This window comes from Eublepharis macularius, chromosome 2 (assembly GCF_028583425.1).
Source record: "Eublepharis macularius isolate TG4126 chromosome 2, MPM_Emac_v1.0, whole genome shotgun sequence".
In the NCBI taxonomy this organism is placed as follows: domain Eukaryota; kingdom Metazoa; phylum Chordata; class Lepidosauria; order Squamata; family Eublepharidae; genus Eublepharis; species Eublepharis macularius.
The window spans coordinates 235,297,789-235,313,161 of record NC_072791.1 but is presented as its reverse complement, the minus strand read 5'-3'; the positions used below and the strand labels follow the sequence as shown (position 1 = coordinate 235,313,161).

General features: G+C 41.0%; 1 protein-coding gene across 1 annotated transcript in view; it reads left to right on the top strand.

Moving 5' to 3' along the window:
• The first annotated feature begins 9,988 nt into the window (after nucleotides 1-9,988).
• Nucleotides 9,989-15,373, top strand: part of LOC129323628 (aldehyde oxidase 3-like) — a 98,352-nt gene continuing 92,967 nt past the window's right edge. Inside the window, exons 1-2 of the mRNA XM_054970150.1 lie at nucleotides 9,989-10,111; nucleotides 12,372-12,429. Coding sequence (XP_054826125.1) covers nucleotides 10,058-10,111; nucleotides 12,372-12,429 — 112 coding nt within the window. The 5' untranslated portion in view covers nucleotides 9,989-10,057. The remainder of the gene's footprint in view (nucleotides 10,112-12,371; nucleotides 12,430-15,373) is intronic.

Here is a 15,373-nt window from a genome sequence, read left to right as displayed (position 1 = left end):
CGGAAAAGGAAGTAGGCCATTTTGGATTTTAAAATCATAGAGAAACCATAGAGAAAAGACGCCCGACATTTTGGACACTTTAAAATTTAATTTTGGCAAGAAGATTGGGACATTTGAAAAAGAAAAACGTTTAATTTTACGCCACGGAGTTAAGGAAGAGAGCAGAGTCATGGGAGCGAGCCAAAGCAAGCCCCACGATGTCGAAAAAAGAGTGGCAATCGGCAATAGAAAACCTGGATAAAAATCTGGACAAAAAACTTTTAGATATGATTAAAGAGCTTAAGGACACGAAATTGGAGCTGATTAAAGAGGTTAAAGAGGTTACACTGACAGTAAAGTCGGAGCTGTCAGAAGTGAAAAAAGGCATGGAAACGATACGAAGTGAACTACAAGGAACGCAGCAGAGAGTTAAAACAGTAGAAGACGCGATGGAGAATTTAATAGACACGCAACAAACAGAGATGAGATTGGTGAAGGGGAGAATGTGAGTTGCAGAAACTAAACATATGGAGAAGCAGCTACGTTTTTGTGGTTTGCCAGAAGTGGATGGAAAGTCAGCGCAAGAACAGATGACTGAGGTGTTGGCTGAATACCTGGGGAAGGAGGAGGAGGAAATTGTGGCTATCCTAGATGTGGCATACCTTGTGAACTCGAGAATTGCAACCCAGAGGAAACTACCAAGAGATGTGATTGTGCAGTTTACAACACGAAATATGAAAGAGATGATTGTGACAAAACAGTTTCAAGATCCATTGGAGATTGATGGCAAGACGATTATCATAATGAAGGAATTGCCCAGATCAGTGTTATTAGACCGGAAAAAATATAAAGTGCTAATTCAGATTTTGAAGGACATGAAAATCAGGTACAGATGGGAGTTACCGGAAGGAGTGTCCTTTGAGTTTGGAGGGGCCAAAAAACGCATCAGATCTGAGCGAGAGATGGAGCGATTTATTAAGGACAATGAAAAAGACTTACCAACAAGACCATGAGTATGGAGTGTAAAGTACTATCTTGGAATGTAAATGGACTAAACTCACCGAATAAGAGGAAAAACATTTTTCACTGGCTACTAAAACAAAAATGTGACATTGTGTGTTTGCAAGAGACCCATATTAGAAAACAGGATGTAAAATATTTAAAATCTGGAAAACTGGGCAAAGAATTTGTAGCGGCCTCTAATAAGAAAAAAAGAGGAGTGGTGCTGTACCTAAAAGAGGAGCTACAGCCAAAATTTGTTATGAGAGATGTGGAAGCTAGATTTGTAGCAGTGGAATGTATTTGGAATTTGAAGAAAGTGTTGGTAGTCGGACTTTATGCACCTAATGGTGCAAAAGAAAGCTTCTTTGAGGATTTGAGGAAGCATTTAGATGATTTTGTATATGACCAGATAATTCTTGCTGGAGACTTCAATGGAGTGACAGACTTGGAACTAGATAAAAAAATTACAACGGCACAAAAGAAAAAAGGACTTTTACCAAAGCTTTTTTTTGAGTTGATTCAACAAGAGACTCTTGAAGATGTATGGAGGAGAGAATATCCTAAAAGCAGACAGTTTACTTTTTATTCTGCAAGGCATTCTATATTATCAAGAATTGATATGATCTGGGCCTCAAAAGACTTAGCGTTATGGACTAAAGAGGTGGAAATAATGCCGATGGTAGGCTCAGATCATAATCCAATTATGTGGAAACTAGGAAAAAGGAGAAAAAGGAAAGCATGGAGAATAAATGATGACTTGTTACAGGAAAATGAGAATATGGAAATATTGAGAAGAGAGACAAAGTTTTTTATACAATACAACGTGAATAAAGAAGTACCAACCAATAAAGTTTGGGATGCTTACAAGGCGGTTGTAAGGGGCATACTAATGGATTTAAATGGTAGAGCAAGAAAGAAGAAAGAGGAGAAAAGACAAGAGATTGAGGAGAAAATAAAAGCCAAAGAAACACAGCTAAAAAAGAGACCAGGGAAAAAGAAAATATACCAGGAAATTAAAATACTTCAAGAACAGCTAACAGCAATGCGTAATAAAGAACTGGAATGGAATCTTAAAAAACTGAATCAAAAAGCGTTTGAGGGCGCTAATAAACCTGGGAAGTACCTGGCATGGCAATTGAAGAAGAAAAGGGAAAGGAAAATAATAAATAAAATTTGTGAAGATAACAAAACGTATTTGGAGCAGACTACCATTAGTAGAGCCTTTTATAAATTCTACGCTAAGTTGTATAATAAGAAAGAAGTGAATAAAGAATCAATAGCGTCATATTTGGAGAAGATCAAACTTCCAGAAATCTCGGAAGCTTGGAGAAACAAGCTGAACAGTGAAGTAACTGACGAGGAAATAAGTAAGGCAATACAATCTGCAAATCTAGGAAAGGCGCCAGGGCCAGATGGACTTACGGCTAAATTTTATAAGGTAATGGCTAATGAACTGGCACCATTCCTAAAAGAGGTGATAAATGGAATTTTAAGGGATCAAAGGATTCCAGCTACTTGGAGTGAAGCGAACATATCATTGATCCCAAAAGAGGGCCAAGACCTGACTAACGTGAAAAATTACAGACCCATATCGCTACTTAACAATGACTATAAAATTTTTGCGAAGATATTGGCGGAGAGATTGAAGGGGTGGCTCTCGGAAGTTATAGAGGAGGAACAAGCAGGCTTTTTGCCAGACAGACAAATAAGAGACAATCTAAGGACAGTGATCAATGCTATTGAATACTACGATAAGCGTTGTGACAAAGAGGTTGGTTTCTTCTTTGTAGATGCTGAAAAAGCGTTTGACAATTTAAACTGGGATTTTATGTTTGCCACTATGGAAAAGCTACAACTGGGAGAAAGATTCATCAGAGCAATTAAGGAAATCTACAGAGACCAGACTGCAGCAATTGTGGTGAATGATGAATTGACTAAGAAATTGACGATAAGTAAAGGAACAAGACAAGGTTGCCCGTTGTCTCCATTGTTGTTCATTTTAGTGTTGGAGGTTCTGATGATACAAATACGTCAAGATGAGGAAATTCGGGGAATTAAAATAAAGGACTATTCATATAAGGTCAGAGCATTTGCGGACGACATAATGTTAATTGTAGAGGACCCACTGGAGAATATGCCAAGAGTGATAGATAAGATTAAGGAGTTTGGAGACTTGGCAGGTTTTTATATCAACAAAAAGAAGTCAAAGATACTATGCAAAAACATGACCAAGCAGAAACAACAACTATTAATGGAAACAACGGACTGTGAAGTAACAAGCAAAGTGAAATATTTGGGAGTCGAATTAACTGCAAAGAATATAGATCTGTTCAAAAACAATTATGAAAAACTATGGACTCAGATAGAGAGAGACTTGATTAAATGGAACAGATTGAATTTGTCATGGTTGGGTAGGATTGCAGCAGTTAAGATGAATGTGTTACCAAGAGTAATGTTTTTGCTACAGACAATACCAATCATCAGAGACTCTAAACAATTTGAAAAATGGCAGAGGAAAATATCAGATTTTGTTTGGGCAGGCAAGAAGCCTCGAGTGAAAGTGAAAGTTCTACAAGATGCAAAGGAAAGAGGCGGAATGCAACTGCCCAATCTGAGACTTTATCATGATGCAATCTGCCTAGTTTGGTTGAAAGAATGGATGACATTAAAGAACAAGAAATTACTAGCCCTAGAGGGATATAAAAAAATATTTGGATGGCACGCATATCTATGGCATGACAAAGTAAAGGTCAACTCGATGTTCTTGCATCATTTTGTACGGAGAAGTTTATATACAATCTGGAAGAAGTACAGAATTTATCTACAAGAAGGAACTCCCTTGTGGGTGGTTCCGTATGAGGTGATAGACCCGAGAGCTGTTGATAATGAACAACAATGTTTAACATACAAAGAAATAACTAAAACTGAAGCATCTAAACTTAGAATAAAGACGCAAGAGGAACTATCACCTAACTACGACTGGTTCCAGTACAGACAGATTAGAGACTTATATAACTCGGACTCTGTAAAGGGAGGTATACGAATAGAGAATTCGGAACTAGAGCAGACCCTTCTTAAAGAGGACAAGAAAAGAATATCCAAGGTATACCAAGTACTGTTGAAATGGTATACCGAGGATGAGATAGTTAAAACACAAATGGTGAAATGGGCTATAAACTTTAATAAAGAAATAACAATGGAGGCATGGGAATACTTGTGGAAAACTACAATGAAGATAACGACATGTACTAATATTAAAGAGAACATTTACAAAATGATTTATCGTTGGTACATGACACCAAAGAAGATTGCGCTAGGGAACTTGAATACTTCTAATAAATGCTGGAAATGTAAGAAGCATGAGGGCTCCCTCTATCACATGTGGTGGTTGTGTGAGGTAGCTAGGCAGTACTGGGGGGAAGTAATAAGAGAAATGAGTGAAATTTTACAATTTCAAATAAATAAGAACCCAGAACTCCTGCTACTAAACTTGGGAATGGAGGGAATTCCAGCCCATCATAGGACGTTGATATTTTATATGACAGCAGCAGCCAGACTTTTGTATGCGCAAAAATGGAAAGTACAAGAAGTGCCAACTATTGAAGATTGGATCTACAAATTGCTGTATATGGCAGAAATGGATAAGATGACAAGAAAACTGAGAAATCTGGACTCAGGGCAGTTTAACACAGACTGGGAGAAGCTGAAACAATATCTGGAGAAGAAATGGGAGGTGGGAGGAAAACTGTGGCAGTTTGAGAACTACTGAAGTATAATAAAAGTATAATAGAGGGGGGTGACTTTACCGAGGGGGGAAGAGATAAATGTGAATTAATAAGCAGTTAACAGATTGATATATAAATAGATATATATAGGTTAATAGATAGAATATTGATAGAAAATAATTAATGATAAGGTTTAAATATAAGGAGTGAATAACTAATAATATTTTCTTTCTTTGATAAGATTTATATGCACCAAACTGAATGTACAGAAGAGTCAAATTGATTGACTATGTGATGTGCTATATAGAACTACCATAAAAAGATAGAATGAGGAATATATAGAGAATAAGTCAAATTGTTTGATTTGAATGTAAGATTTTTATGGTTCATGATATATAGAAATATTTGAAACTGAAAAATGGGATAAATTGTTTATCTAAGATGGAAACAAAGACTTACAGTTTGGGTATATAACGTGAAAGGTAGTTAAGGATGTACTGCTTAATATAATAGAGAATGTATATCTGTTTTAGATAGAGGAGTTTAACAGAAGTAAGGGAAAAGGTTCAAAGGGTGGGAAAGCTGTTGGAAGTCAACAAAAGGGGGGGAAAGGGAGGGGGTTAGGAATGAAAAATTTGGGGAAAATTGAATGTAATGTAAAAATAATGGATTCTAACCCAATAAAAATTTTTTCAAAAAAAAAAAAGAAAGCGCCATCAAAATAACACCTGGACCTGGAGGGAGAGAAAGGCTAACGACTACAGTATTAAACATGGCGTAACTCTAACCAAGGAACCACAGAACATATTAGACCCTGACACCTTGCTCTTAAATAATTTCAGTGCTGGATCTATCAGTCGACCCCCCTTTTGTAGAAAAGAAATGTATGATTGACCCTACAATCCTTGATGCTGAGGATTTAACCGACGCAAGGTGTATCTTCCAATTCAGAGTCTCTTTAAAGGTTACCCCTAGATATTTAAAGAAGCTGCATTGTTGGATTGGGCTGCCAAGGATGCTCCAGCGGGAGAGTTTTGGCTTTCTCCTGAAAACCATTACTTTGGTCTTTGTGTAGTTGACATTGAGAGCTTTTTTGTTACAATAATGGCCTAACTGATCTAAGAGTCTCCTCAAGCTGATCTTGGTCAGGAAGGTTAGGGCCATGTCATCTGCATACAGGAGAACTAAAATCTTCTGTTGTCCCAGAGAAGGCGGCATAAATTGGGGAGCTGACAGAGTCTCATAGATATCATTGATGTACAGGTTAAATAGTAGAGGGGCCAGCACACAACCTTGTTTCATGCCTCTACTAATAGGGATTCTGTTGGTTAATGATCCAGAGGTTCCCACCCTGATTTGAGCAAACTATCTTTGTGCAGCTCCCGGAGCAGAAACAGCAGTCGCTTATCGATGTTAAGTTTGGCAAGCTTGGACCATAAGCGGGACCTATTGATTGAATCGAATGCGGCAGCCAAGTCAACAAATGCTACATAAAGTGCCTTTGTTGGCCCATTTATTCCAGAGTAAGCCAGTTGGTATAGCGTTTGACAGTTCCAAGACCTTTCCGAAATCCCGCTTGTGTGGGATGAATTATTTTTTCGGTGGTCACCCGATCTTCCAATTTTGCCAGCAGATATTTGCTACACAGTTTTGCTGCTGGGTCAAGTAGACTTCTTGGTCTATAGTTTTGCGGGTCAGATTTATCCCCCTTTTTGTGTATAGGTACCACCAGGGCTTTTTTAAGGCTGGAATGCGGTAGAATGGAGTTCCGGGACCCCTTGAAAATGGTCACATGGCCGGTGGCCCCGCCCCCTGATCTCCAGACAGAGGGCAGTTTAGATTGCCCTCCGCGCCCAGCCGGAGGAACCCACTGAGGAACCCACTGGGTTCCACCACCTCTTTTCACAGAAAAAAAGCCCTGGGTACCACTATGCTCAGCTTCCATCCAGAGGGGATTAGGCCTGAACCATTAATTTGAGTAAACACCCTTGCCAGTACTGGGGCCCACCAGTCTGGGAAGGCTTTATACAGTTCAGGTGGTAACATATCCTCACCTGGAGATTTACCAGTGGGTAATGAGGCAATTAGTCCTCTAATTTCAGCTTTGGAAACTGGTGCCCATTCTAGCAGGTCCAGAGAATCCTGATGTACAACCTGTTGGCAAGTCCAAGTTCCCTCTGGTTGGGGATATTGAGGCCCAAAGACTTTATTAAAGTAAGAAGACCAGACGTGGCCTGGAATATTATTTTTACTTGCAAATGCCTACAATCAAATAGCATATGTGATTGGAAACAAGAGTTACAAAGCTACCAGTTTCAGGACTGGGTTTATTCATGGAATGAAGATTGCTTTGCTCACATCCCCAAGTGGTGGGAAATTCAGAGCAGGCTTTAGGGGGTTGGAAAAGAGAGAACCAATGCCTTGTGAAGCAGAGCTGCTCCGAACTCTTTAGGACAAGGTTAAAATGAGAAACACAGAGAGATCTATCCCAGTCTGGCAAAGGAGACCCCTGGATGGAAGCCATCTTGTGCACACATGGTCAGCACGGATTCAGGGGCACATCTGAGGATGCATCTCTAGTCCCAGAGGAAGCACAGAATAAAAATAAGAGAGCATAATTTAGAAGAGACAGAGGAGCACTATAATTTCAGCTGCAGTGAGAGCAAAAGAAGCCAGACTTTGGGTTCAAATACTCCCTCCACCATTCCCTTTTCCTCAGGATAGAAGTGGCCCACTCTGTGTATATGTAACCCTTGGACCACTAGAGGGAGCTAAAGAGTTGGGGTATTCCTTATAAGGGAAAAAAGGCACAATTTTCCCTGAGAGACGGGAGGGCCTGAAACTGCAGGGGGAAGCACTCGCCCGTCTCACCTCAGAAGCACTCCTTTCTATGAATAATCTCTATTAATGTTTTAGAAAGTCTTGTAAATAACAGGAGACATCCCAACGCAGAGCACAGCTACAAGCTGGAGAATCTTCAAGGGACTGGCCAGACAGAAGTCGGAAAGACTGAGGCCCGGGTCCACTTGAATACACCCAGGCGTGCTGGACTGTCACATATTGACTGTTCTTGTATATGCTTAACTACTGTTCCAAATAAGATGCCTGTTCAAGATGGTTCATTGTTATTTTCACACATTCAAGTGTCACAAGGTGGGATCACACTGTCATAGATGTGACTCTCCCAGTCCTTAAATAAGTTATATATAGAAGAATCCTGAGGGACAAGCGGTGTGAGAAAAGACCCTAAAATGGAAGCAGCCGGATTGGGCTCCGAGTCCTGAGTAGCACAAATGTGACTCTTGGGCAGTCTGAAAAAGAAAGATGTATTTGCTTGTGAGGATTATATTGATTTCTTCTTATATCGGTCAATAATAAAAAGTGGAAATGTGCACTGACATATTCAGCAACATAAGAATAGCTCTGCTAGATCTGATCAATGGGGCATCTAGTTCAGCATCCCATTTCTATCAGAGACTGACCGTGCAATCCTAGTAAAGAGTCTAGTAGCACCTTTAAGACTAACCAACTTATTTGTAACATAAGCTTTCGAGAGCCACAGCTCTCCTTGTCAGATGCATCTGACGAAGAGAGCTGTGGTTCTCTAAAGCTTATGCTACAAATAAGTTGGTTAGTCTTAAAGGTGCTACTGGACTCTTTACTATTTTTCAACTATGGACTTACACAGCTAACTCCTCTCGTGCAATCCTAAGCAGAGTTACTCCGGTCTAAGCCCACTGGCCTATTGGCTGCTACCCTGCATCTGATAGAGATTTTCTTCCCTTGAACCCTAAAGTTCACATTTGGCTTTTGGGACTAATAGCTCAAGTGTAGACCTATCTTCTATAAATCTGTCCAACTTCCTTTTCAGTCTGCCTAAGCCATGTCTGGGTAGCAGCGAAGTCCCACAAATCTACTCAATATGGGAAGCCGTATTTCCTTTTCTCTGTCTTGACTGTACCGCTGAACAGTTTATTGACTGACCCACAGTTCTAGTACAGTGTTTCAGGACAGGGAGAAAGGGTTGTCTGTAGCCAATTTCTCTAGACCATCCATAATTTTATAGTCCATGTCATTTCTCCGCTGCCTTTTCTCCAACTGTAACACCCCAGAGACTTCAGCCTTCGGGCTGGCACTCCAACCCCTGGAACATTTTCACTTGCCATTTTCTGCACGTTTTCCAGCTCTTCAATACATTTTTTGAGGCGTGGCAACTAGCTCTGTACACAGTGAAGCCACACCAGAGGCTTGCACGGGGGCACTGACACGTGTGCAGTTTCAATATGCTGTTATCCGCCCCGAGCCCGCTCGCCGGGAGGGCAGAATAGACATTTGAAATAAATAAAATTAAAAAATAAAATTCTCAGTCCCTTTCCTGATCATCGTGACCACAGAATTTGCCTTTTCAATCACCGCTGGACGCCAAGTCAATGTTTTCAGTGAACTCTCCACTCACTGTGAGTACCCTGTTTCCTAGGGGTAAAGTGTAGATGACTGGGGGGAAGGCCATGGCAAACCATCCCGTAACAAAGAGTCTGCCAAGAAAACGCCATGATGTGACGCCCCCCCCCCCCCAAGGGGTCAGCAATGGCTCGGCGCTCACACCGCCTTTGCTGTTGCCTTTGACCTTCACTCCAACCCAGAGGCCTTCTTCTCGGTCTGTCACCACCAGTTCAGACTTCTTTGGCGTATGTGAAGGTAGGATTCTTCCTGTTCTGTGTGCCGCTCTGCATTATATTTGTATATGGGCACAAAGAGTAGAAGACAGGCTATATTGCACAAATGACAGTAGTCTGAGGTTTGCCCCAACACATACTGGGACCAAGGAATGGCTGGAGGAAAGAAGTGGCAAAGCTGATAGCAGTAGCACCAGGAGCTATGAGTCTGCACAGATAGGGATCTGTCCCCAAGGGTCATGGGTCAGGGTAGAAGCAGAAGGACCAGAGGGCTGACCAGTAACTGGGCAGGGAAGAGTGCAGTCTGGGAGCGGGGGATGGAGTGGGGACAAGGAAGGACCCGCAACAAATGATGTTTGGGAGAGAGAGGAGGAGATTGTGCATTGGCCATATAAAAGCTACTTACTAAATATCTTAGAGGTAGCAACTTGAGCCCCCTCAGTACAGGCTCAAGTTCTTCCAAGACGGCTCCACATATGTTTGAAGTGGAAATACTGCAGCGATGTAGAGGCATTGGGGGCTGATTGCACCCAGGCTCCTCCCTGCAGGTTTCATTTTTATCTTAGTTGGAAAACGCAAGAATTACTCCTGTGCTGGAAGCAACTGGTGAAACCAACTTCCTTGCTGGTGGTTGACATCTTCTTTGACAGCTTTCTGTGCTTTTTCTGTAGCAGAATGGCTTGCCCCCAACAATCAGATGAGCTCATATTTTTTGTGAATGGAAAGAAGGTAAAGATTTATTTATTTTGTGGCTCGGTGTGTTGTTTTTTAACTAGAAGAACCATAATGAAGGCTAGAGACCTTTCAATTGATTAAATTTGAATGCATTTTCTGCAGTCATTGGACATTTTAGATTGTCATTCTTTACTAGCTGAAATGGTTGCGTGGTCGCATTGTTGTAATATTCCCCAGGCAAATAAAGCCACCCAAATGTTCATAGTATATACCTATGTTTAAAATGTGTAAACACTTCTTTGAGCATTTGAATGTCCAAGACAGATTAAAATGGATAGGAATAGAACATTCGTCTATGTCAGACTGATTTGTTTGAAAATAAATCCTGCTATTGCAAAGAAACCTTATCTGACATGTCAATTTTGAGAAATTAATTAATGTTGGGAGTTTGTTATAAACATAGGTAGAGTCCTAAGGACACTTCGGAAGAAATCCAGCGAAATTACTGTATTTTCCCCCTTTCTGCTTTACTGATTATTTTATTAGAGCTCACTGAAAATCAGCCCTAACCTATAAGCAGATTTTAATTGAAGCAATCTGAGAAGATTTTGAATCTAAAGATTTCCAAACATGTCCAAATATAACAGTTTTCCCAAAAAAGTTTCCAGTCATAAATAATGCGAATCTGAAGTTTGCCAACAGTACACTTGACAAAGATTTCAAAATACTCCAGTTATCAAATATACAAATTAAGGAATTATAGCAAATAATGAATAAGAAATGAAGTGAGATAGAATAAGAAATAAAATAAAATAAAATCATGAAGGCCCTTTGTTTTACAGAAAAGTTCCTTATGAATCTGATTTAAATTGGCATTTTTAACACTTCTCGTATCTCTACAAGCAATTAACAAATAAAATTAAAAGATTAATAAGGTCAAAGATGAATGTAGATTATTATCAATGTGCCCAAGCAATTAGCAGGAGCTGATCTTTCCGTCCTCCCCTCACTCTTGCCTGGGCTCTGAAGGGACAGCTTTGCCGCTGCCCCTGGTCAGGCCACACTTCAGATTAAGAATTCAAAAGGTCAAGTAGATAGAGAATATATTTGTTAAAACCTCATTAATTAATGTACAAAAATAACAACCACTATACAGCTATTGAACATTAAAATAACACAGGAGGGGGAAATATCTCTTTAAACCGCATTTTCCTCACGTGTGTGTGTGTGTGCACGCGCGTGTGTGTGCACACCCACAAGTGGGAAAGATGCCGAAGCAAGTGATTTTCATCAGAAAAATGGCCAGAGGGGAAAAGGCTTAACACTCCACTCCACCTAAGGCTACATTTCAGCTGACACCCCCCCCCCGCCCCCCCCCACCACACCACACACACTCAAAGACAGAGGGAGGCAGATGTGTCGTCTAATCTCACCAAATAGGGTGCTCACAGTTGGGGACTGTGTGCCCTGCAACTTTTTAAGTCTTTGGAGAGACTAAGGACTGCAGAAAGGGTTCCTCCAGATTGGCAGGGAGATTGTCAGGAACAGTGTGTGTGTGTGGGCAGGGGGGCGGGGGGGGGTAAGGTCTTCCAGAAGACTTAGTGGAAAGGAATGGATGGTGAAAGCTGAAAACTCAAACACCCTTCCAGGGCTTTTTTTTAAAAAATGGAATTATACAGTGGTATTTGGGTGTAATTTGCACACATGGCATGTGCTACTGCAGCACAACTGGGAATTCCCTTTTCCTCCAATCTGTAACTTGAATGCAAAAGGTTATAGTTCTATCCCACATACATTTCAAAACGTCTTTCTTCTGCTTACCCTGTACTGACAACATTCACAAGGGGCTGGTGTGTACTTAGAATATCACATGTGACTGAAAATGTCTCAAGATTTTAAAAAGAATTCTCTAAAAAGAAACAGGTGCTGATCCTCAGAAATTGCTGCTTAAGTACCAGTTTTACATTAGCTCAGTTGGCTTAAGGGGGATACGGCATAGTTTGAAGCAAGCATACATCACACTATTGCAAAGGGATTATGTTCTCCTCCCACTTCTTTCTCATTTATTTTACTTCCCTTCTGATGCTAAAACATTTACTATTAGCAGCAGCCAAGTTCACTTCTATTTACAGTTCTCTACTAACAAATTACTCAACTTTATATTTTGTGATGTGGGACATTCCTCATTTGTCTGTACAATTTGCGTGAGAAAGAGAAACAGGAGCTGAAGAAAACAGGCATGCAATGTTAAGCCCAGGTAATCCTCTTTGGCAAAGTGGATTATGACTGTCCTCTTCTTTCATTTCCAATGCAGGTTATTGAAAGGCGGGCTGATCCTGAAGAACTGTTGCTTAATTACCTGAGAAAGGGGCGTATCCTTTGAAGCTTTTTCTTCCACATTGCATAACAGTCCTAGTATTGATTCAAAAATAAAAGGAAACCCAGTAACCAAAACAACCTCGGATTTTTTTGAAAGTAGGGTAGAAGTCAGAATAGTTGGGAAAAGGCTAATTCCTTAGTTGCAATATTTGCCAGGGCTGCCAACAACAGCAAGGGAGCCCCTCCTTCAAAGATCTCATTCTGAGACAGAGATACTGTGTGTTTGGCAATGAGCTTGGTAAACTTTGTTCACCAAGGGTCATTATGCAGAAAACAGGGACATGAGGCAGCAATCAACCATTGAATGATTGATTGACTTCCTTATACCCTGCCTGCCCCCCCAACAGGAACTCAAAGCAGCTTACATGGTTCTCCTCTCCTTCATTTTATCTTCATAGGAACCCTGCAAAGTAGATGAGGCTGAAAGGGTGTGACTGGCCAAAGGTCTCCCAACAAGCTTCCATGGGAGAGTGGGGATTTGAACCTGGTTCTACCAGTTCTTAGTCCAATGTTTTAACCACTCTGCAACACTGCCATAGTGGTTAGGCCACTAAATTATTTATTACATTATATTTATTCAGGGTTTTCTTTCTAGGAAAAAGTGGTGGTGGAACCCAGTGGGTTGCCCTCTGAGAAAATGTTCACATGGGTGGTGGCCCCGCCCCCTGATCTCCAGACAGAGGGGGGTTTAGATTGCCCTCCGCGCCACTCAGCGGCACGGAGGGCAGTCTAAACTCCCCTCTGTCTGGAGATCAGGGGGTGGGGCCACCACCCATGTGAACATTTTCAAGAGGTGCCGGAACTCCGTTCCACCGCGTTTCTGCTGAAAAAAAGCCCTGTATTTATTACATATGTCATGATAATCACAAATTGCCAAAGAGCAGTTTTTTAAGATATACATAATATTTTGTTTCTTGGGTCATAAAACATGCTGCAATTGTCTTTTGATACAATAATGATAAAATTATATACCAACACTTTTTTAAACTGGGGAAGTCTTGAGTATACCTACAGATCTATAGATTCCATCTATCAAGATCTTTGTATATTATCCATGGTTGGAATTATCCAGGGGCATAGATCAAAGGTGTGGGTGGGGAAAACTTTTGAGAAATATAGATAAAAAATAATCCCAGGAATGTCTCCATTGTGACTGGTTTAAAAAAACCTTGACATTTATTTTGAATTTCTTAAAATTTACAAGACTTTGATTTCTCCAGCTGGAAAAACATACATTTCTAAGTTTAGGAATGTTGTGATAAGTGGCAGTTTTATCACATCATTTCATCACATCAATGGCATTTTTATTATAATATGTTTTATTACATTACACTTGACAAAAATGAAACTTTGAATGTATGCGGATCAACATTCTTACTGCTTATTACTTTTATACATCTGTATTTTCAAAAGGAAAAAAAAACTTTAGGATAAGAATGTGGCACTGGGAACCAAGATCAAGATAATTCACACCATGATATTCCCCATTACGAAGCATGGATGTGAAAACTGGACAATGAAGAAAGCTGGCAGGAAGAAAATTGACTCATTTAAAATGAGGTGTTGGAGGAGAGTTTTATAGAAACCATGGACAGCCAAAAATCCAAATCAAAGATCAAATCAAAACCAAATCTAGATCAAGTAAAACCTGAATTCTCCCTAAAAGGTAAAATGACTAAACTAAGGCTATCATACTTTGGTCACATAATGAGAGGACAGGATTCATTGGAAAAGACACTAGTGCTGGGAAAAACTGAAGGCAGTAGGAGCAGAGGGATACCCAACGTGGCGTGGGTTGACTAAATAAAGGAGGCCGTGGCCTTCCGTTTGCATTACCTGAGCAAGGCTGTCAATTACAGGACATTTTAGAGGACATTCATTCATAGGGTCGCCATAAGTTGGAAGAAACTTGACAGCACATTAACACACATACACACATTTTTCAAACTGTGGGAGCTATGACCTGAAAGACAGTGTGGTATAGTGGTTATGGCTGGGGAGACACCGGTTCAAATCCTTCCTCTGCCGAGCAGCTTGCTGGGCTGTTCAGCTCTGCCAGTGTGAATTTCGACAGGAGGCGCAAGAGCACAGTAATTAGTCTATCTAAAATGTGGTAGAAAGCGCCCTCATAAAAACATAGAGTTGGAAGATTCTCCAAGGGTCATCTAGTCCAGCCCCTGCACAGTGCAGGAAATTCACAACTGTCTCCCCCACACACATGCACACCTCCCCCATCGACACCTGCTGTATGCTTAGAGGAAAGCAAAAAACCTCCAGGATCCGTGGCCACTCTGGCCTGGGGGGAAATTCCTTCCTGACCCCAGACTGGTGATCAACATCACCATAAAAGGAAGGGCCACGAGAGCCCAGCTCCAGCTCCTCCTTCCATGCCCTCCTCCCTCTCCTGATCTGTGTACATCCATATTCAGTCAGAGAATCATCATAGCTGTCAGGTGACCATCTAGCATCTTCTTAATTACCTCCAAGGAAGGAGAGCCCACCACCTCCCGAGGAAGCCTGTTTCACTGAGGAACTGCTCTCTCAGGAAGATCTTCCTAATATTTAGCCAAAAACTCTTGTTTTAATTATAACCCATTGTTTCTGGTCCAACCCACAGGGCAAAAGAAAACAACTCTACTCCATCCTCTATGCAACAGCCTTTCAAATACTTGAAGAGGGCTATCATACTGCCTGTCAGTCGTCTTCTCTCCAGTCTAAACATACCCAGCCCCTTCAAACTTTCCTCATAGGACTTGGTCTCCAGACCCCTCACTGTCTTTCTTGAGCTCTTTTGGACACATTCCAGCTTGTCAACATCCTTCTTAAACTACAGTGTCCCCAACTGAACACAGGACTCCAGGTGAGGTCTAACCAGAGCAGAATAAAGGAAATCACAGTTGGCTTATGGTAACCCCTGCTGGGGCTTCCAAGGCAAGA